Source organism: Prunus avium, chromosome 6, assembly GCF_965620075.1.
Source record: "Prunus avium chromosome 6, drPruAviu1.hap1.1, whole genome shotgun sequence".
Lineage (NCBI taxonomy): Eukaryota > Viridiplantae > Streptophyta > Magnoliopsida > Rosales > Rosaceae > Prunus > Prunus avium.
The window spans coordinates 13,003,490-13,022,577 of NC_142289.1; the positions used below are offsets into that span (position 1 = coordinate 13,003,490).

General features: G+C 36.5%; 4 protein-coding genes across 5 annotated transcripts; 1 reads left to right on the top strand and 3 right to left on the bottom strand.

Moving 5' to 3' along the window:
• Nucleotides 1–1,724: 1,724 nt before the first annotated feature.
• Nucleotides 1,725–4,733, bottom strand: LOC110747179 (ras-related protein RABH1e). The gene is made up of 6 exons (XM_021947369.2): nucleotides 4,476–4,733; nucleotides 4,299–4,369; nucleotides 3,612–3,700; nucleotides 3,120–3,231; nucleotides 2,349–2,439; nucleotides 1,725–2,111 (listed from the first exon to the last, which is right to left on the bottom strand). The coding sequence occupies exons 1-6, from the start codon at nucleotides 4,590–4,592 to the stop codon at nucleotides 1,968–1,970; spliced, it is 624 nt and encodes a 207-aa protein (XP_021803061.2). The 5' UTR covers nucleotides 4,593–4,733; the 3' UTR covers nucleotides 1,725–1,967.
• Nucleotides 4,734–6,866: 2,133 nt separating this feature from the next.
• DOT3 (Phototropic-responsive NPH3 family protein) lies at nucleotides 6,867–12,065 on the top strand. Its single transcript, XM_021970563.2, has 6 exons — nucleotides 6,867–7,095; nucleotides 7,298–7,367; nucleotides 8,369–9,264; nucleotides 9,382–9,652; nucleotides 9,727–9,855; nucleotides 11,281–12,065. Exons 1-6 carry the CDS (start codon nucleotides 6,968–6,970, stop codon nucleotides 11,644–11,646), a joined length of 1,860 nt encoding a protein of 619 aa, XP_021826255.2. The 5' UTR covers nucleotides 6,867–6,967; the 3' UTR covers nucleotides 11,647–12,065.
• A 157-nt stretch (nucleotides 12,066–12,222) lies between these two features.
• Nucleotides 12,223–13,024, bottom strand: LOC110767120 (Ribosomal protein L23/L15e family protein). Its single transcript, XM_021970564.2, has one exon. The coding sequence runs from the start codon at nucleotides 12,894–12,896 to the stop codon at nucleotides 12,399–12,401; it is 498 nt and encodes a 165-aa protein (XP_021826256.1). The 5' UTR covers nucleotides 12,897–13,024; the 3' UTR covers nucleotides 12,223–12,398.
• A 1,306-nt stretch (nucleotides 13,025–14,330) lies between these two features.
• Nucleotides 14,331–17,422, bottom strand: LOC110767121 (Nucleotide-sugar transporter family protein). Of its 2 annotated transcripts, XM_021970565.2 has the most exons (6): nucleotides 17,134–17,420; nucleotides 16,756–17,031; nucleotides 16,309–16,507; nucleotides 16,063–16,206; nucleotides 15,291–15,365; nucleotides 14,331–14,800 (listed from the first exon to the last, which is right to left on the bottom strand). In XM_021970565.2, the coding sequence occupies exons 1-6, from the start codon at nucleotides 17,259–17,261 to the stop codon at nucleotides 14,639–14,641; spliced, it is 984 nt and encodes a 327-aa protein (XP_021826257.2). In that variant the 5' UTR covers nucleotides 17,262–17,420; the 3' UTR covers nucleotides 14,331–14,638. The 2 variants fall into 2 exon arrangements, with proteins under 2 accessions (XP_021826257.2, XP_088110094.1); XM_088253968.1 differs by lacking the exon at nucleotides 15,291–15,365 and having other exon boundaries at nucleotides 17,134–17,422.
• Nucleotides 17,423–19,088: the final 1,666 nt, after the last annotated feature.

The following is a 19,088-nucleotide window of genomic DNA, read 5'->3' on the forward strand; positions in this document are numbered from 1 at the left end:
TTTCAAACGTGTGTCATTAGAGTTTCATTTTGTGTATATTTATCGTAATAAATAAACAAAAAAATAATATTTAAAAAAAAAAATACACCTAAAATTTCTACAAAATCCATGCAACATTATCTTAGACTATGAAGCGTGAAATTTCAATTTTGAGTTTGGGAATTTGAAGTAATAATTGGAGGAAGAGTTGTAGTGATGAAGGGTAATGATCTTTACACTTGGAGTTATACAAACTTGACTTTGAGAAATTATTTGATTTTTTTATAAGTCAATATCATATTTTAAATCTCAAAACATGTAGAAAATGTCACAAGGAGTTCTTAGGATTTTTGGGGGGTATTTATTATGATTTTTGGAAGTTATAAAAAATAGTAATAAATTGAAGAGAATGACAAGTGGCAGCGCCTGACTAGTGTATCATTAGTACTTCAAACGTGTGTCAATCTCACATAGCACCATGTGTCATTAGAGTTTCATTTTGTGTATTTATCTTAACAAATACACAAAAAATGCATTTAAAAAATAAAAAAAAATACACCAAAAATTTCTACAAACTCCTTGCGACATTATCTTCGACTATGAAGCTTGAAAGTTCGAATTTGAGTTTGGAAAATTTGAAGTAATAATTGGAGGAAGAGTTGTAGTGATAAATGGTGATCTTTACACTTGGTGTTATACAAACTTGACTTTGAGAAATTATTTGAATTTTTTATAAGTCAAAATTATATTTTAAATCTCAAAACATGTAGAAAATGTCACAAGAAGTTCGTATGATTTTTTGGGGTATTTTAAATAAATTTATTATAATTTTTGGAAGTTAAAGCATTAAAAAATAGTAATAAATTGAAGAGAATGACAAGTGGCAGCACCTGATTGGTGTATCGTCAGCATAGGAGAAGCCAAAGTAAGATACATGAAAAAAAAAAATTAAGATACATGCGGTTGGAAAATTGCATACAAAGTTGTATGTTGGAGGTCTCTTATATTGGGCAACATGAAAATCAATATTAAATAGGAATAGGAAAATCAACATTAATATTATTCTATTAATATAGGAGAAGCCAAGTAATAGATACCAATATCATAAACTCACATCAACATTAATATTTTTCATATTGAAAGAGAAATGAAAAGTGAATATTAATGTATTTAAATTAATATTATTATTAAGCTATAACAACATATTAGTGTAAATTAATATTTAATGTGAGGCGCCTTCAAAGTGGGGCTTTGTGCGATTGCTCACTTTGCTCCCCCAAGAACTATAAAGATACACAACTCTTTTCTGTTCACTTCTTCTCTTGATTATGTTTGATTTGAAAGTAAAAAGGTTCAAGTTTTCTCTTTCGTCGGAGGAACCATAGTGCACTCCCAGATCATAGTTAGAGAGCATGATGAAGATGAAGGGTCTTTTAGGTACTGCAAGTTCGCCGCCGAAATAATTCGTGCAAGCATAAATGGACGTTCATGTTATATATTTTGTCATTTTGAAACACTTGGTCCGAGGGACTACCTGCAAACAGCAATTTCTCTCTTCAGGATTTAGGATTTGTACCTATCCACGGTTCCTTCAGCTTTATGACATAAAAGGAGACTAAAAGGGGTTTGTTAGCGCATGGCTCTGCTAACCATCAACCATTTCCTTTCTGTGTCTATCAGTATCTGTTTGAAATCATTTGGGGAACATTTTGCATATTCCACGGGGATAAATATGGTCATGGAAATGTAAGAAAAATCCAAGCTGTCATTTAATTTCTAGTAGGTTAGAACAAAAGAGTTGCTACCTTTAGTTTCCTATGAACACTGAAAACCGTACGATTACATAATGGAACAGAAAGCATTAGATCTATGTCGCTTCACATTGCCGTCAAAATATAGCTTATACTAATATAGATCACTATGTTGGCTGAATTTGGATTATGCTAATTGCTTTCTCTTTTTCCTTTGAATAATGAATAGCCGGCCGCCTAGCATGCACACCCTCCTCCTTGCTGCTCTGTGTGGGATGAATTATTCGTCGACTTCAGGTTTACATCGACCATGTCTTCCTGTTTTGTTGAAGAAAGGGTTTCCATCCCTGGTAATGCAGCAGCAATCTTGCGGAATAAAGGCTGCAATTTTGCAAACATAGTAGTCATATGAAAAACGCGAGCAACCAAACCAAAACAAACCAAGAAACACTTGCATAGATATCATGATAGTTATCATGTACATGTAGTAGGTAGAAAAAGTCCTAGTAGGAAATATACCAAAAATAAACTATACATAAAATATTTATTTATTTATGTAGATTTTCTGTACAATGCCCATTACACAGTTAAATTTCATCTTAAGTTTATTTATTTTACCTTGATATTAAATCCTGCTTTTGCACTAGTTTCAATGAACATGACTCCAAACTCACGAGATTTGGAATCCCCTTCCTCTATAGAGACTTGTCTGTTTAATCAACAAAACCACAAGGTCACAACAGTTTCAAAATTGATAATGAGAATAAATGAACTATTGTGTCTAGTTTAACTTTAATTAACTGAATAAACTCAACAAATCACTAACCACACTTCTCTATTCATGAATTCCAGTGCACTGATTTCCATGATGGTGAAACCAAAAGTAAAAGGAAATGCATTACAATGGAATATTTTCTCTGCATTGTTTCTTATGCTTGCAATGAGGGCTGAATCAAGAAGTTCAGAAAAGGTAATACAATACAGCAGAACAGCAGAAATTGTTGGAAGAAATGAAGATGTTGCAAATGCATGTATTCAAGATGTTGCACTTGAACTGCAGTTTAACTAGAAGGATTTTGTGTGTATGTATATATATATATATATACATATATCCCAGATAAATTGCATGGTAATAAAACAGGAATTTTACAGAAACCATGACCAAGGGTGTCCTGCATTTCTTAGTGTCTTCACTATGAATGGTAAAGGTTCACTTACAGAAGAAAAAACTTCTCTCGTCCATGTTTGATGAGGTTTTATAGAACCAAAGGAGATACATATGTCAAAGTGCACTAAGATGGACAGAAACTGAAATTATTAATCAGCACAAGTACTACATTTTTGCTTGCACAATGAAGAGGAGGGGTACTAGTTTGGTGCATTCCTCACCTTTTATCAACGAGATCAGTTTTGTTCCCCACAAGCACGATAATGACATCAGTTCCTCGTTCTGTCCGTACTTCCTCTATCCACTTATTAGTGTTCAGAAATGACTGTCTATCTGCATGCGACAATTCAGTCAGGAATTTGGAACACAAAATGTATGTACAAGGAGTAGAGATTAAGGGTTGCATAAATATAAATGGAAGTTTCATGTTGTAAGGGCTATGTAATGAGACAAGAGAGCAAATGTACATGGATGTGCACCCACGCATACAGAAGCAGAAGGAAAGAAATGGATTTCTGTCTATTTAATTTCCAACCATCCATTTCTTTTTCCTATCATCGGAACAAAACTGTTTAGTGTTACTAACAAAAAGGATGAGTAATGACAAGAGTTTTCTAGTTTTCAATTAGAAAATGAATTTCATATTAAAAAAGGAAACTTTTGAATTTACAAAATGATTCTAAAAGGGCCAACTTCTCCTGATTAAAACTCACTAGCTACATCATAAACAATCACTGCAACAGAAGAATCCCTGATGTAGCTTGGAATGAGACTCCTAAATCTTTCTTGCCCTGCAGTATCCCTGTAAAGTTAAAAAGCCATGTTTCAGGGAAAAAGAAAAAAGAAATACAAACATGAACTCACAAATCAACAAGTGTGTAGCAGTAACAAGCCCTAAAGTTTGATCTACCAAATGGTCATCAAAAGAACCATGAAGCAGAACATACACCTTTGTCTGTCGAACTTTGTATAAATAAAAAATGCACTAATTGGTTTACTAATGTGGAGCTCTATTCTTTCTAGAAGAGTTGCCATTCACTTTTTGACCATATGATGCACCACAATGAAGATCTAAACCATTGTCAGAATCAAGATTTCAGCCCCATGCAAGAAAAACTCAGAAAACTTGCCACCTTCCCCACAACTCTAATAAATTTATCCAAATTGCTCCTCAAAATAATTTCAGAATAGAAAGAAACAAATCATTTTTGTGATCCATATGGATGTGATGCAACCCTCCGACTCACTTGTAAACACCAAACAATTGGATCAGCCTCAAACAAATTGACACCCGCCCACACACACATATATGTATATTGTCATTAACCTTCATCCTAATTCACTACAAAACCATTTACTTAAGCAAACATAAATCACAAGGAACCTGGATGCATCCTTACCAAAGCTGCAAACGAACTGTCCGATCTTCAAGGTACATCGTTTTCGACAGAAAATCAATCCCAATCGTAGCCTGCAAATCCAATATACCCAAAATCACACAAAAGAAATTAAAATTGGGCGATCGGAGCAAGAACTCACCCAAATCGAATGAAATGATGAAGGGGATGGAAAAATACCTGATAGGTGGTATCGAATTTGTCGTACATGAAGCGGGTGATGATGCTGGTTTTTCCGACGGACTGATCGCCCAGGAAGACCAGCTTGTATTTAGCCAGAGGAGACACCGTCGCCATTTTCAAGATTGTTCAGCTCCCTCCCACGTTTCCTTCTTTTGTGGATATTTGGATCTGAATCTCAGAAGAGCAAAGAGGAAAATTACTTAACGCTTTTTTTTTTCTCTTCTTCGTTTTTCCTTTTTCGTGTTTTTGAGTTCAGCGTTTTATATATGGTGCCGAGGAGAAACCGCCAACCATGACGAAGACCAGCAAAAGTCAGAGATCTTTGATATTTGGTTTGGTGCCCGAATTTGCCCCTCCTCTTTTGTTAAAATTTCGGCCGCATCTGGCATTACTTTTTATTTTTTATTTTTATAAATAATTTAAATTTACAATTGTCGTTTATGAGATTTTCTTAAATAAAGTGAAAACTAAATGACACTAACACTAAACTAAAATTAAACATGTTTGTCAAATTGCACTTTGAAAAAGTTATCGAGTATAGTAGGAAAATGGTTCATGCATTCACAATCAACTTCACATGCCCCTCATGTATTTGTACATGTAGGATACAGAGCTAGTATTGTATATGTGGACGACCGAATCATAACAATTTATGTATAAGACACCCTTAAAACTACAGTTGTACATCTTAAATTGATGAACACGAAATTATACTAGTTATATATGCACTCAAGAATGTTTTATGGGGATCCTCCCTCTAAATTTTTGTTTGAATGTTTTTTGGAGGACCGAAATGAAACTCGTGTGACCGTTGCAGTTAAAAGTCCACCCAAACCTCTTTTAATTTTTTATTAACTTTCTCTTTCTCTCTCATCCTCCCTTTTCCATTGAATCCTTAGGAGGGAGGAGGAGGTCCCGAGACACCAGGGACTTGTAAATGGTGGGAGAAAGTGTAAGAATAGGAGGATGTTGGAGGCTAGCAGGTAGCCCATTACAGATGAGGTCGCCTCTTATTACTGTCACAAGCCGTCGAAGAATTTTTGTTACATTATTTCTTAGAGAAGTCATGGGCAAAAAGCAGGAAAAACATTTCTTAGAATGAAAACCAATGTTAGCCTTTATGTCTTTTCAATTCTTAAAAAGAAATCAAGTTTGAATCTAATCTCCACATGGAGTACATATAACCACCAAAAAAATAAAAATAAAAATTCATGCATAAGTCACATCAACACCTTAAACGGAAAATTTGACAAACTTAACAAGTTAGGGTAAAGTAAAAAATGAATTTAACGTTCATAGGGCAAAGTGAGATTCCGGACATTTTTCTGCAGGAAAAAACATTAATTAAGCATATGCCAAGGTTCTCTTTCCAAACCTTCAATTCTTGAGCTCAAAGAAAGGTTATGTGTATTTTACACCAACATGTGCATGGATGTGTCACTACACGTCATGCATGCACGACAAGTTAGGAGCACATGCACAAGTACAACTCATCCACGAAAGTGAAATCACAACACGCTAAAGAAATAATACACAAGTTAGGAGCTTATGCACAAGTTCAACCTCAACCACATACACATACAAGGGATTTGTGTCAAAAATCACATTACACTTAAAAAGAAATAAAATTTTATTCAAAATTTCTTCAACACAGTTATTGCATTATTCAAAATCTCGTCACCTAATTCCAAAAACTAAAAATAAAAAAATGGGCAACAGGTCTAGCCCTATGAAAAAGGACCTTAATTTGCATATCAATAATCTCATATTCGAATCTCCTTGACACCTTGATAGTGTGTGAAAACACCCTCCCCCTTGTAGTTTAGACTATCGCTATTCACCAAAAAGAAAAGAGATTTCGTCTCCAAAATCCATAAGGATAGCTATACAGTATTGTCCACATTCAACTAAATCTGTCATAACCATTTACAATAGGATAGCTATAGAAAAGGGCAATGCTTTTGTGGATACTAGTATTTGGTTTGGGAATTTTTCTGAGGAGGTGTTGTTACATAGATTGTGTTTTAATTTGTATGGGTTAAAAATCCATCGAGGAAATATTAATCCAACTTCTTTCGAATTGGTCTAGAGAAGTGTCATCCACATGCAACATTAGTAGACTAGATGTTACATCAACTCATAATTATTCTGTGACCAAGAGATTCACAAAATTATGTAAGAGATTATCTATATTCATAACCACACAATCATCTGTTGGTTGCTTTCATACTTACAGGGCCGATAACTGACCTCTAAGAATAAGAGAGCCCACATTCCCTGTCTCTTTCATAACACATTCACCAAATTAGTCTCTTGTGTTATGCAACAGTTAGAGGGCACTCCACCAACCCTCTTAATAGTACATTGATCACAACCACAGACTCACTTCTCATGCATTTATTCAGATCACATCCCAGTTTCTTATATCATGTTATTCATCCAAATGAAGTGTCACTCAAAAACAAATCCAGCGAAGGAGTCAAGTCACCATGAAGAAGTCTCTAACTCCACCACAAACTCCTGAGTGCGATTACGAGGGCACTCACGGACAAAGCATCGTAATTCCTTCCAAACACATCACCATAGCAAATAGCTTCGAAAAGAAAGAACACTCCTGGTACAACTACAATTGCATCATAGAATTGGCAAGAAACCCAGTTTTATCATTAAAGATCTATACTATACTGCTCCTAGAGAAAGTCTAGGCTAAAATATTATTTCTTTTGCAGAACATTCAATAACAACAGATTTGTGCACCTCCATATCCTATTCAACTGTTTCTCATCCCTCTCACTCTTTCTTTTGGTGAATTCATGCAGGTTTATCACTTCTCATATCCCAACAGACCTAACAATTGAAGTTCAAGATGTCACCTTTAACGTTCACAAGGTAACTACAGAGCAAGACAAACATACTCAATAAGTTGATACCTAAAAGAGCTCATAAAAGTTTGCATACAAGAAGTTTAGAGAAAATTGCAAGCAAAACCAAACTTCTTACATGATACACAATTCCAGTACAAATATAGATAAACAACCAGAAATATTAAGTTCATCACATGCCTTCATTTTATGATCATAGTTATTCTAATAGAGATGCTAGGTTACATTCAAGATGATGTTTTTCCCAAAAGGAACCGTTATTTGATCCATGTATTATAATTCAGAACAGATGCATACACCACATGCAAGAATTTTCCAGTGAATTAACCAGAACGTCCTGTCATCAAGATACACTGAAATAACAGAGTACTTAGGAACCCTCCCTTTCTTTCTCCTCTGTTGAAAATATCTTTGTGTGGTTTCATAATATCAGCGCCATTTATTTTCCTCTTCTACATCAAAGCAAAACTAACCGTCGAAAAGCACACTTTCAAGTGAAGCAACTAGAGTGTTCTCTTTCTCCCTTTCTGCTTGACCATGGGACAGCCATATAACTCTTTCCTAGTATCAATTCCTATAACTTATGTGCCAATCAAGGTTAAAGTCAATCTAAACAGTACACGCTACACAATACTCAGTGCTTAAATTGAATCAACCAATTTTTTATTTTAATCACAATGTTTATGCCTTCCTATTTTGCACATACATAATGCATGCCATATACTTTAAAAAAGAAAATTATCTACAAGGGAAAACACACAGTGATTGAACCCAACAATTATAAGGCAATGATAGGTGACTGCATAACTTCCTACATTTGGACTTCATACAAATTATTGACATACTTGCACACACAAAGCTTGAATGCCACAGCATGAACTTTGTCTTATGAATTCAATTTTGTACAGTACATTTCATAGGAACTAAATAATAATATGCAACCAGGGGAAAACACACATATACAAAGTACTCAATTGGTTCCTATTTCATTTCTATTTCTTTTTACAGTATCCCTTGGTATCAAAATGTGGCTACATTGGTCGATTGGAATTTCAGCCTTCAATTTCAAATTTTGGCTATGACCTCAAGCTTGAAAGCTTCCCAGGTGGATCAGAAACCTTCGAAATCATTTTAAAATTTTGTTATGGTCTTCCAATGGACTTGAACCCTAACAACATAGCACCACTAAGATGCGCCTCAGAATTTCTAGAAATGACAGAAGATCTTCAAGATGGAAATCTCATTTCTAAGACTGAAGCTTTTCTCACGTTTGTAGTCCTTTCTTCGTGGAAAGACACCATTACTGTACTTAAATCTTGTGAAACTCTATCTCCATGGGCTGAAAATCTTCAAATTGTCAGAAGGTGCTGTGACTCAATTGCTTGGAAGACTTCTAGAGAAAACATTGTTGGAGATACAGACTGTCAAGAAGGCTGGTGGTTTAATGAAGTGGCTACCTTTCGAATAGATCATTTCATGAGGATTATAACAGCAATAAAGGCAAAGAGTACAAGACCAGAGTTTATAGGTAAATGTATCATGCACTATGCAGAGAGATGGTTGCCAGGCATGGATGTGGAGTTTGAAGGACTAAGAGGATATGGGTTTGGAAAAAATGACCTCCAGTTCGGTATATTGAGTAGGAGTAAAGAGGATGGGGGTTATGTACACAGCAAGGAGCAAAAAATAATTATTGAAAGCCTAGTGAGTGTACTTCCTCCTCAAAATGAAGCTGTTTCATGTAAGTTCTTATTGAGGATGTTAAAGATGGCCATGCTGTACTCTGCATCACCAGCTTTGATTTCAGAGCTTGAAAAGAGAGTGGGGATGATATTAGAAGATGCCAATGTGAATGATCTGTTGATTCCTAGTTGCAATAATGCAGATCAAGGGAAACTAGTTAAGTGAGTATTCTACATTCTTTATTTAGTCAGACTCAACAACATAATTACAATAGAATCCTTCAAAGAAGTCAATTGATAACCAACACTCATGTTCTTGTTAATTTTCATAATGTGTAGTACAGTTCACCTGAAGAATGCACAATGCACAATGCACGACACTGAAGTCGTGCAAAGGATTGTGGAATATTTCTTGATGCATGAGCAGCAAGAACAGCAACAGAAGACTGGTAGAATCAATGTTAGTAAGCTGTTAGACAACTACCTAGCAGAGATTGCCGAAGACCCAAACCTCTCCATAACCAAGTTTCAAATATTGGCTGAATTACTGCCAGAAAATGCACGGACATGTGATGATGGTCTCTACAGAGCCATTGATACCTACCTCAAGGTGACTTTTTCACCTGTTTCTCTAGTTTACACCTAAAGCAATTTATAACCTAAAATCTAACCCTTTTTTTTCAGACCCATCCTTCACTACCCGAGCATGACCGGAGAAGGCTATGTAGAATAATGAACTGTAGTAAACTATCGCTCGACGCATGCATGCATGCTGCACAAAATGATCGACTGCCTATGAGAACCATTGTCCAGGTAACATTTAAGAATCACACACGATGTTAAAACATAAATTTTGTATCATTGGTCCCTGCAGAAAATTAGTTAAAGATTTTAAGATATCAGTTATATCCTTAAGGAATCTAGGTCTTTTATCAAGACATATTTAGTGGCTTGCATTTGAATTAAATTATAAAGATACTTCAAGTTTATATGTAATAACAGGAAAAAGAAATGCAACCCAAGAACCTCCACCAACCACAAGCTAAGGTATTTATAATTTATACGCAGCATCACAAGGACACTAATAGTGAGGCTTATGCGAAGAAGAAAATCAATGAGAACAAAAAAGGAAAAAAGATTAACTATTACTACAAACTGTAATAAGCACCCTTTTTTGTTGTTGTGTAGCAGTATTTTTTATGCACATTGAATTCATACTACAAACACATAGCCGAATTCATCCAACACGGAGTAATCCCTAGTCCCCCAACCCCCCAAAAGAAACAAAATAAAAAATTAACTGAAAGACATTTATGGCCCTCTTACGGTCTTTTTAGTAAAAATCACTAGAAAAAATGCAATTGCTACAGACAAAGTATGCAAGAGCAACCTAAGGGGCTAAACTACAATGGAGATTACAGTGGCATCTAACCTCATTTCACTCAGATATGTGCTAAATGGCAGGCATTGTCACATAACTTCAACCACCTAGGCACTAACCAAATAAAACGCTGTGAGATAATTTCTGCAACATAGACAGAATAAAAGCCTATAACTTGCCCTTAGGCTTTGGGTTAAGTGATAAAGATGTGAGATGCGGCAGGGCAGGGCAGGGCAGGGCAGGTCTCAGGTATGAATAATTGCAAGAAATTGGAAGGAAAGAATTTCAATCTCCCACCAAACATGCTAGAACCACATATCGTCTTACAAAAGTTCATCTGCACTTTGGAAAAAAAATCACTTAGCAACTGGACAAAATTCATGCTAAGAGTTTTCTAGCAAATTAGCATTACACCAGCATCATACAAAATTGGTAGAAAAGAACATATAATTATAAAAGTCAATCAGACTCTTATAAGAACTCAAACACTTCAATCTTGTATAGTGCCAATTTGGACTGCTGTATATTAATTGTTACAAAAACGAATTAATCATTACTTAACTGTTCCCTGACCTTCAAATAACACTTATGCCCTTGCTCTCCCTTTTTATGACACCCAAAATTTTCAGAAACCATAATGCTTCTGAAAAATGGATTTCACAAAGGCATTCCTCTCAAAAGGGAAATAAAATTAAAAGAAGATAGACCCTTAACTTAATCAAGATGTAAAATCCTCACAAAGGCTTACACAATTAACTGAGCATTTGAAGACCATTTCATATCTTAGTGCCAACCAGTACGTGGTCCATCAAAATTGGCATTTCTCACTAGAGGAAGAGAATATGAAACATGTGCAGGTGCTTTTCTCAGAACAAGTAAAGATGAGGACGGCGATGCAAGAGAAGGAATCACAAAGTGGTAATAACTCTGAACAGGAAGGGAACCACTCATCAACAGATACAGATATTAAGAATCTAAAAGCAGAACTTGAGAATGTAAAGATAAAGATGGCAGAGCTGCAGAGTGACTACTCTGAGCTGCAGCAAGAGTATGAAAGGATAGGCAGCAAGCAAAAGAATGTGTCAGGTTGGAGTTTGGGATGGAGAAAAATTAAGAACTCTTTCCATGCAAAAGTTGAGGGCAATGAAACTGGAGAAGGCCAACAAAGATCCAGCCCAGCTGGCAGCAGACTCCCCTTCAGACGAAGGTCATCCATGCCCTAAATTATATTAACCTAGGAAGCCAAGACACCCCACACCATATGAGAGTTAAGCCTTTAAGAACTCCATATCAACTGTCTTAGGGATAGTTGATAGTTTGTTATTGCTTGCCTATACATAATGTATACACAAAAATAAATAAAAAGTAAAAAATTTCTGTAGTTTTCCTATTCTTACACATTAATTTTCTCTAAAATAATTCTGCCTCCTATAGAACGTCTAGCAGACTACATCCTTTGCTACAACTACAAGCCTACAAGCTTTCAGCAATGGGTCACATGAGATGCTCAAGCAGCAACAAGTTTCTTCGGTCGAATATAATTAGAGGACAAACAACTTTTATGCTAAACTTTTGGAGGAGTACTTGGTCATTTTTTCTGGTTACATTGATTATCAATCAAACAAAAACAAAAAATTCTTACATGTCATATGTCATAATAATCCTATTAGAGGAGATAGAAAAAATACTCAATGCAAGTTTCCAATATGCTTCTATCCTCAAAAATTTCGAACTTCACAAGTACTAATCACATATGAGCTTGCACAATTATTGGTAAAGTAAAAGATAATAACCATGCATCATCAGAACGATTAACCATAAATATTATACTATTCTGCTAATTGAAAGCTAAATGCTCCAGTCCTATTGAAAAGTCTTCAAACATGGCCAGAAGTTTTCCCCAAACTTCAAATATCATAAATTTCAAAATCCCAACAAAAAACATAAACCCAGTTCCAAAAGTCTTCAAACCTGCCTAGCGAAACCTCATGGTGCTCCAGGGAAATTTGGCCACACCGTCGCCGAAAACAGCAGAACCCTTGTCGTTCTTAACCCTCCGAGGTTCCTCCTTGTCCTTCCCGTAAAGCCAATGCTTCTCAGTTTCACCTTCTTCGACGACGCTGGACTTGGATTGCTTGCTCGTCTGCTTCCTCTCCTGCTCGACTACTCCAATCGGGTAGAGGTCCTGAGAGAGCGAGAGCGGGTTCTTGAGCGTGACGTAGGCCTTCTTGTAATTGGGTCTAGCGAACAATAGGCCACCGCGCTTCTTCTTCTTGCCCTCCATGTTGAGCGTACGGACCTTTTCGACCTGGAAGCCGTAGAGGGATTCGAGGACGCGCTTGATTTCGACCTTGGAAGCTGATGGGATGGTTTTGAGAGCGATTTCTCTGATGTTGGTGAAGTTGGTGGGCATTAAGAGCTTGATGGGTAGGTTTGCGAAGTGAATTACCCTCCTCCCCAATCTACTTCCCATGACTGATTTTGTTTTCTGTCTTCTTCGTTCCCTTCTCTGTGATTTTGGAGAGTTTTTTGGATTGATTTTGAGAGGAGAGTGGAGATGGCGCTGCCCGGACCTTGTGTCAATTCTTCACTTCCTCACTCGGTTGCCATTTCTCTTGATGACCACTGCACTGGGCCGGGCCTAATTTGATGATCGGCCCGAAAACTAAATCCTAATCCTATACGAATTTTATTCTTCAATAAAATACAAAAATTCTTCATTTCTTCTTTAGAGAAATGCTATGGTTAGGATACCAATAGGGTGTTAGTTGGATTGACCCAGGTCTTTGGGCCCCGTTTGGTTCATGAGAAAGGAAACGTGGGAATGGGAGATCAATTGTTTTCCCATGTTTGGTAAGTCAGGCATGAGAAATTGTTGCCTTGGATATGGGAAAGTAGGGGGGAAAGTGAAGTCATCATCCCTCCTTGGGTTTTACTTTCCCTTCTCATGGGAAAGTAAAGCTAACATTAAATGCACCTCTTTTTGACTAATTTGTCCTTACTAATAATTTATAATTATAGTTTTATCCAACAACTATTGGTATTCCTTTTTTATTTTTTAATTCATAACATATTTTTAATAGGGGTAAAATTGGGAAACTAAACAAAATTAGTTTTCCATTCCTACTCAAAACAAACATGGGAAAGGAATTAAAGTAATATTTCTGGGTTACTTTCCCGCATTACCAAACATAGGAAAGGAATCGCAATTTCCTATCCCTTGAGAAATGACATGGGAAATGATTTCCCATCAAATCCATTCCGTGAACCAAACGGGGCCTTAGTGTGCTTTCACGTGGTCCTAAATTCAAGCTTCCATAATACCCGTGTGTGAGTTTCCCCTTATCCTTCCTAACTTTGACAACTAAATGAATAAATAAATACATATATTTTGCTACGGTTAGGATGGGCAATGGGTAAGCATTAGGTGTTAGGAGGTAGTTGTGGTGGTGTTGGTGGAGATAACGGTGGCGATGGGAATCGGGTAAATTGGGCACTTATGTCCAACGTATTTCATTATCATTGCGGACTTCATTGTCACATGAATGACCGCACTACTCTTTCTTCCTTCTTATGATAGCTCATGATGTTACCCGTCTGGGAATTTTTAATCCAACACCCTGGACGGACACGACTCCTTTCTCTCTTTTTTGTTGTTGTATTGGATAAAATCAAAACCTATTCTAGTACTAACTTAACACATTACCCCCCCTCTACCTTGCCACTTCGGCTAACCTTAAACACAACTCGATGGACCCTTCACTACTATGTCAAGAAGCAAAAACAGCAGCACTCTGAATTGTTATATGGTCGTGGGCCTTGTGGGGGCACATTGTTCTAATCTGAAGTTTCATTTTGTTCTAGTTCTATTCGATATCCAGCTACTTACTCCACAGAAGCAGAATCATGCAATGATAATTATCATCTAAAATATCTTCATGTATCAATTGTACTATTACAACAGGAGACAATTACAATTACCTTCATATCAAATGATTGTGAGACAGGTCAAAGAGGTCTTTCACAAAATTAAAGACCCCATTCAAATGTTTAAGCTACATACAATGCGCGATTGCATTCCTTAACTAGGAGGTAAAATATAATAAATTTCCATAACTCTCTGCCATCTTGGCATCTACCAGTTCCAATAAGTCCAACCATTTAAAGCCCTTAGTGATAAGGGCTAAAACAACTCCGCCGATGTTGCGATAGGATTTACAGTTCTTTCTTTTTAACTCGGTATGGATACTTCTGGTATATCGAAATGCTGCTAACCACAAGAGGAAGAGCTACGAGACAATACAATGAAGGTGGTTTCCCTTCAAAAATGAACTGCAACAAAGCCGTAACAAGAAGTGCAGAAACAATGACAAAACCCTGCAACCATAGTAGAAAAAACTTCTGCAGTAAGTATATTTAGAACTGAATTGGCCTTGCAAGAACAAAATATGTATAAGAAATTCATGTAAAGATGGAAACAAGTTATCTTCCCAGCCATGGTGAACAAAATGATCAGTCAACAACTACAAGGGTATGCCAAAGGATAGATTAATCTGTATATTTTGTCAGATTGTAAAACAATTATCAATGAAGGTTAGCATGAAACTTAGCACTAGCAAGATCAGATTCAGCTGCCTTTAAATGTTCCACAAATAAAGCAGATAAGGCAACCAGGCTATTTTTTCTTAAAGTAGGTAGCATGTTCATTCAAGCAGTCAAGCATGGGAGTAAATCAATACGCCATTTAGGATTTATTTTTTCTTCGCTTTCAGCCTGTCTGTTTGCAACAAAATATCAAACAAAGCTTAGAGTGAACTTGAAGCCATCTGATAATAACTGCTCTTGTTATCCTTAGTTGTTAACTTGCCTTTTTAACGCCACCGGCATAGCTTGTGACTAGACCAACAAGAATTCCACCAAGGGCATTGGACATGACTGGGATCTGGAACAAGGAAAAAAACCAAAAGAAACTATTTGTAAAGGCACACCATAACACATGAAATTACTTTTTTTTTCTTTGCCAAGTATAATTTACAAAAAAAATCAATCACTATCCAAAATACAATTCTTTACAATATTTATCAAAATTGTCCATCTTCTTATCTTGGCGAAGTAAGGTGTTTCAAATACAATAGAAAAGTAAACCCCAGCATGCACCATTTTGCTTAACATCTGACAATTGTCGCCCACCGATATAATCATATGATAAGATCAGTAAGTAGTGTTTTCAAGCAGACTCAAGAATTGTGTTCTGAAAAGACCGTGCACTTGCTTTGTTACAAGCAGACGCATGCAAATAAAGAAAGCAAAGAAAATAGGAAAAAGACAACACCCAAGAAAGAAAGAAAGAAAATGGGAAATAGAAGCTGTGCTGATGGATTTCTAAATGACAGCGGACCAGAAAGAAGCAGCATGACCTTCCAAAATGTTTTCCTTTAGATGTAAACCATGAGCTGAAGACAAATAATAATTTACTTAATAAGAACTAGATTGTGGTGTCTGCCTTCCAAACTAAACAATGGCTGTGGTGGTTTTGTTGAGTATGGAATGGGAGCTACTAAGCAATTAAAGAAACTCCAAAGGAGTCAAACCAATATGCAAAAACTATAGGAAAATGTCAATATCATGATGATCATTACCCAAGTCATTGGAGTCCATCCATAAAAAAGGCCATGCTTTGCAATAGCTTCTCCATCTGGAGACTTAAAGGTACTAGCCAACAGGCATAAACTTCCCACAATAGACATCTCTACAGTCATCAAGTATGATGAGTGTTTCTTAACCTGTAATATAAAAGGAGACCAAAATGATCAGAGAACCAAACAAACAGACTACAAAATAGTCCTTCAAAGTTCAAACCACAGAAACTGAAATGTTTGGCTAACCTGGGATGCCCATTGACACAAAGTGGATGCCAAACCTGAGAGTACAGAGGCAACCATGACGGGAATAATCCCATTAAACAATATTTGGTCAGAATTGCTAGCACTAGACCCTTTTTTGGAGCCTTCACCAAAACTTAAAAGAACAGCTGCCAGAATCAACAAGAAGAGAGCCCCAATTTGTTGGATTGATTGCTTCTGCCTACACATGACAGATTGCACCCAAAATCAGTCTAATGGGTACAGTCAGATGCCTCAGAACTCTCAAAATTTTGTCTTAATTAATTAGTTCATCAAGTATATTCAGAATTGCAACGGTACTGTAGCCTCATACCACAATAAAATCAGTCTAATAGGTACTGTCAGATGCATCAGAACTGTTAAAAAAATTATCAAAACTAGTTGATTCATTAAGCATATTCAGAGTTACAATGTGTGGTAGCCTCATACCTCAGTATCAAATATGTAAAGAGAGCAGTAAAAATAATTTTAGTCTGGTTGAGCATTGAGAAGGTAAGTGAATCAAGGTTCTTGTAAGAAATCTGAAGCAAACTATTTTGCAGTGCATAAATGGCAGCGGGAAGGCCCGAAGCAGTTAAGGCACCAACCAAAGTCCACTCTTTGTACACTTTCTTCAAGCTACCGTCTCTTGCCATGAAAATTAGGGCACATACAACTTTGGCTATCTCGCATGTCAGAACAGACGACGTTACGATCACTTCTCTTCTGCAAGTACCAATCACATAAAATACATTCAAATTTCAGACAATATGCTCGATAATTGATGATTTTCTCATACAAATTTGAAGGATCAAGGCGTTGAAGTACCTGGTGCAGCGTTTGGAGATCAGGGGCTGAGCTCCGTATTGCAGAGTAAGTAGAAGCGAAAAGAGCCAAACCCTCGAGTTCATTTTCTCCAAGCTCCGCGCGGGAGCTTTGTGCTTGGTGGCCGCCATTTTTGGCGACCTTGAGAGAATTGCACTTTGGTTCTAGTTTGGGGAAGAAGACCCGGGGCTGTTCCCAGTGATGCGTCGTTTCAGAATACAAGGCCTAGCTCAAAGAGCATTTACGAAAAGAAAAAAAAGGAAAAAAATGGCGTCCTTTTTCACAATCCACGACTGCTTTTTGACCAAAAATACTCCATGACTGTTCTTTTTGTCGGAGAAGACATTTTATTCAAAAAAAAGTTTCACAAGAGCAACTCCACCCATTTGCCCCAACTCCACCCATTTGCCCTTTGCCATGGCAAGGGGAGCTAGGGCAGCAACTATTCACGTGAATAGTAGTTGCCCTTGCAAATAGTATTTTGTGTTTCAACCTGTTGCCATGGCTAAGGGCAATTACTATTCATTTTTTTGTTTTTTTCACAAATTTTTTTACCTCAATAATATTTTCGGATAATATTTTGTTTTTAAATTCTAAAGAATTAACTTTGAGAATATTTCAGATAAGATTTCTTTTAATTATATTTTGTTTAATGTATTGAATGTGTTGAAATTTTTGTGTAGAAAATAAAAATTAATAGAAGGAGAAGAAATTATAAGAGGATTTTGTGTTGAAAATAAAGAAGAATGGTAGGTATTTATAGAAAAACAGTTCATAACTTTTTGGTGAATTTTTAAATAATTATTCGAATTTTTTTCACATTTTTTTGTAGATTTTTTTCAATTTTTTTTGTTGCTGACGTCATTAATGACATCAACAAACTGGGGTTGAAACTAAGGCAGATCTTGCCTGAGGGCTAGCCTGGGTTCGTGGGCCCCATCTCCTGTCAGGGCAAGCCCTTGCCGCTGGAAACAAGATTTTGGCCCAAACACCCCCCAGACAGAGGCTTGGGCGCACCACTAGAGTCGCTCTTAGCCATGGCAAGGGGGAGCTAGGGCAGCCACTATTCACGTGAACAGTAGTTGCCCTTGCAAATAGTATTTTGTGTTTCCATCCATTGCCATGGAGAAATTATAGAATGATACGGTACTACCATGTCAGCGTATAGTACTCCCACTCAAATATGGCCATGTGTCCATTTTATAAAAGAAATTAATTATTATTTTACAGCTAGACTTTTTACTTTATTAATTCTTAACTTTTGAAATAAAATTTGAAAAAAGAAAACTTAAACGAAGAAAAACCATGGCAGCCATCCTTCTCTCTTCCTCTTCCTCTTCCTCCGCTCTCTCTTTCCATTCACCACTGCCATCGCCGCCCCTCATGAAGACTGTCAACATCCAAACCTAATATCATCATCTTCCTTAATTCCCTTATTATTATTTTTTTTTGAATTCGCTCACGACACTCTACACAATGTTAATTCCACCACCAGCTTCAACCCACTGCCACCTTGGAATATTTTCAGACCCAAATCTAGACCCTCAAGAACGAACCAATTTTTAATTATCAAGACTACTCCATTTCATCATCATCAATACCAGTTTAATCCTCCTTCCTCTAAAATCCCCCGTCTACAATTAGTATAAGAAGTGAAGATAGTGGAAGGAGAGGGGTGGCAGTCATAGCAGGTAGTTGGGATTAGGGTTGTTGGATTAGGAGATAGTTGGCTGTTACAAAATTCTTTTTTTTAATTTTAATTTTCTAATTTTATTTCTAAAGTTAAGAATTAAACTAGAAAGTCCAGCTGTGAAATGAGATAATTAATTTCTTTTATAAAATGGACATGTGGCTGTATTTGAATGGAAGTACTATACGCTGACGTGGTAGTACCGTATAATTCTATAATTTCTCGTTGCCATGGCTAAGGGCAATTACTATTCATTTTTTTTGTTTTT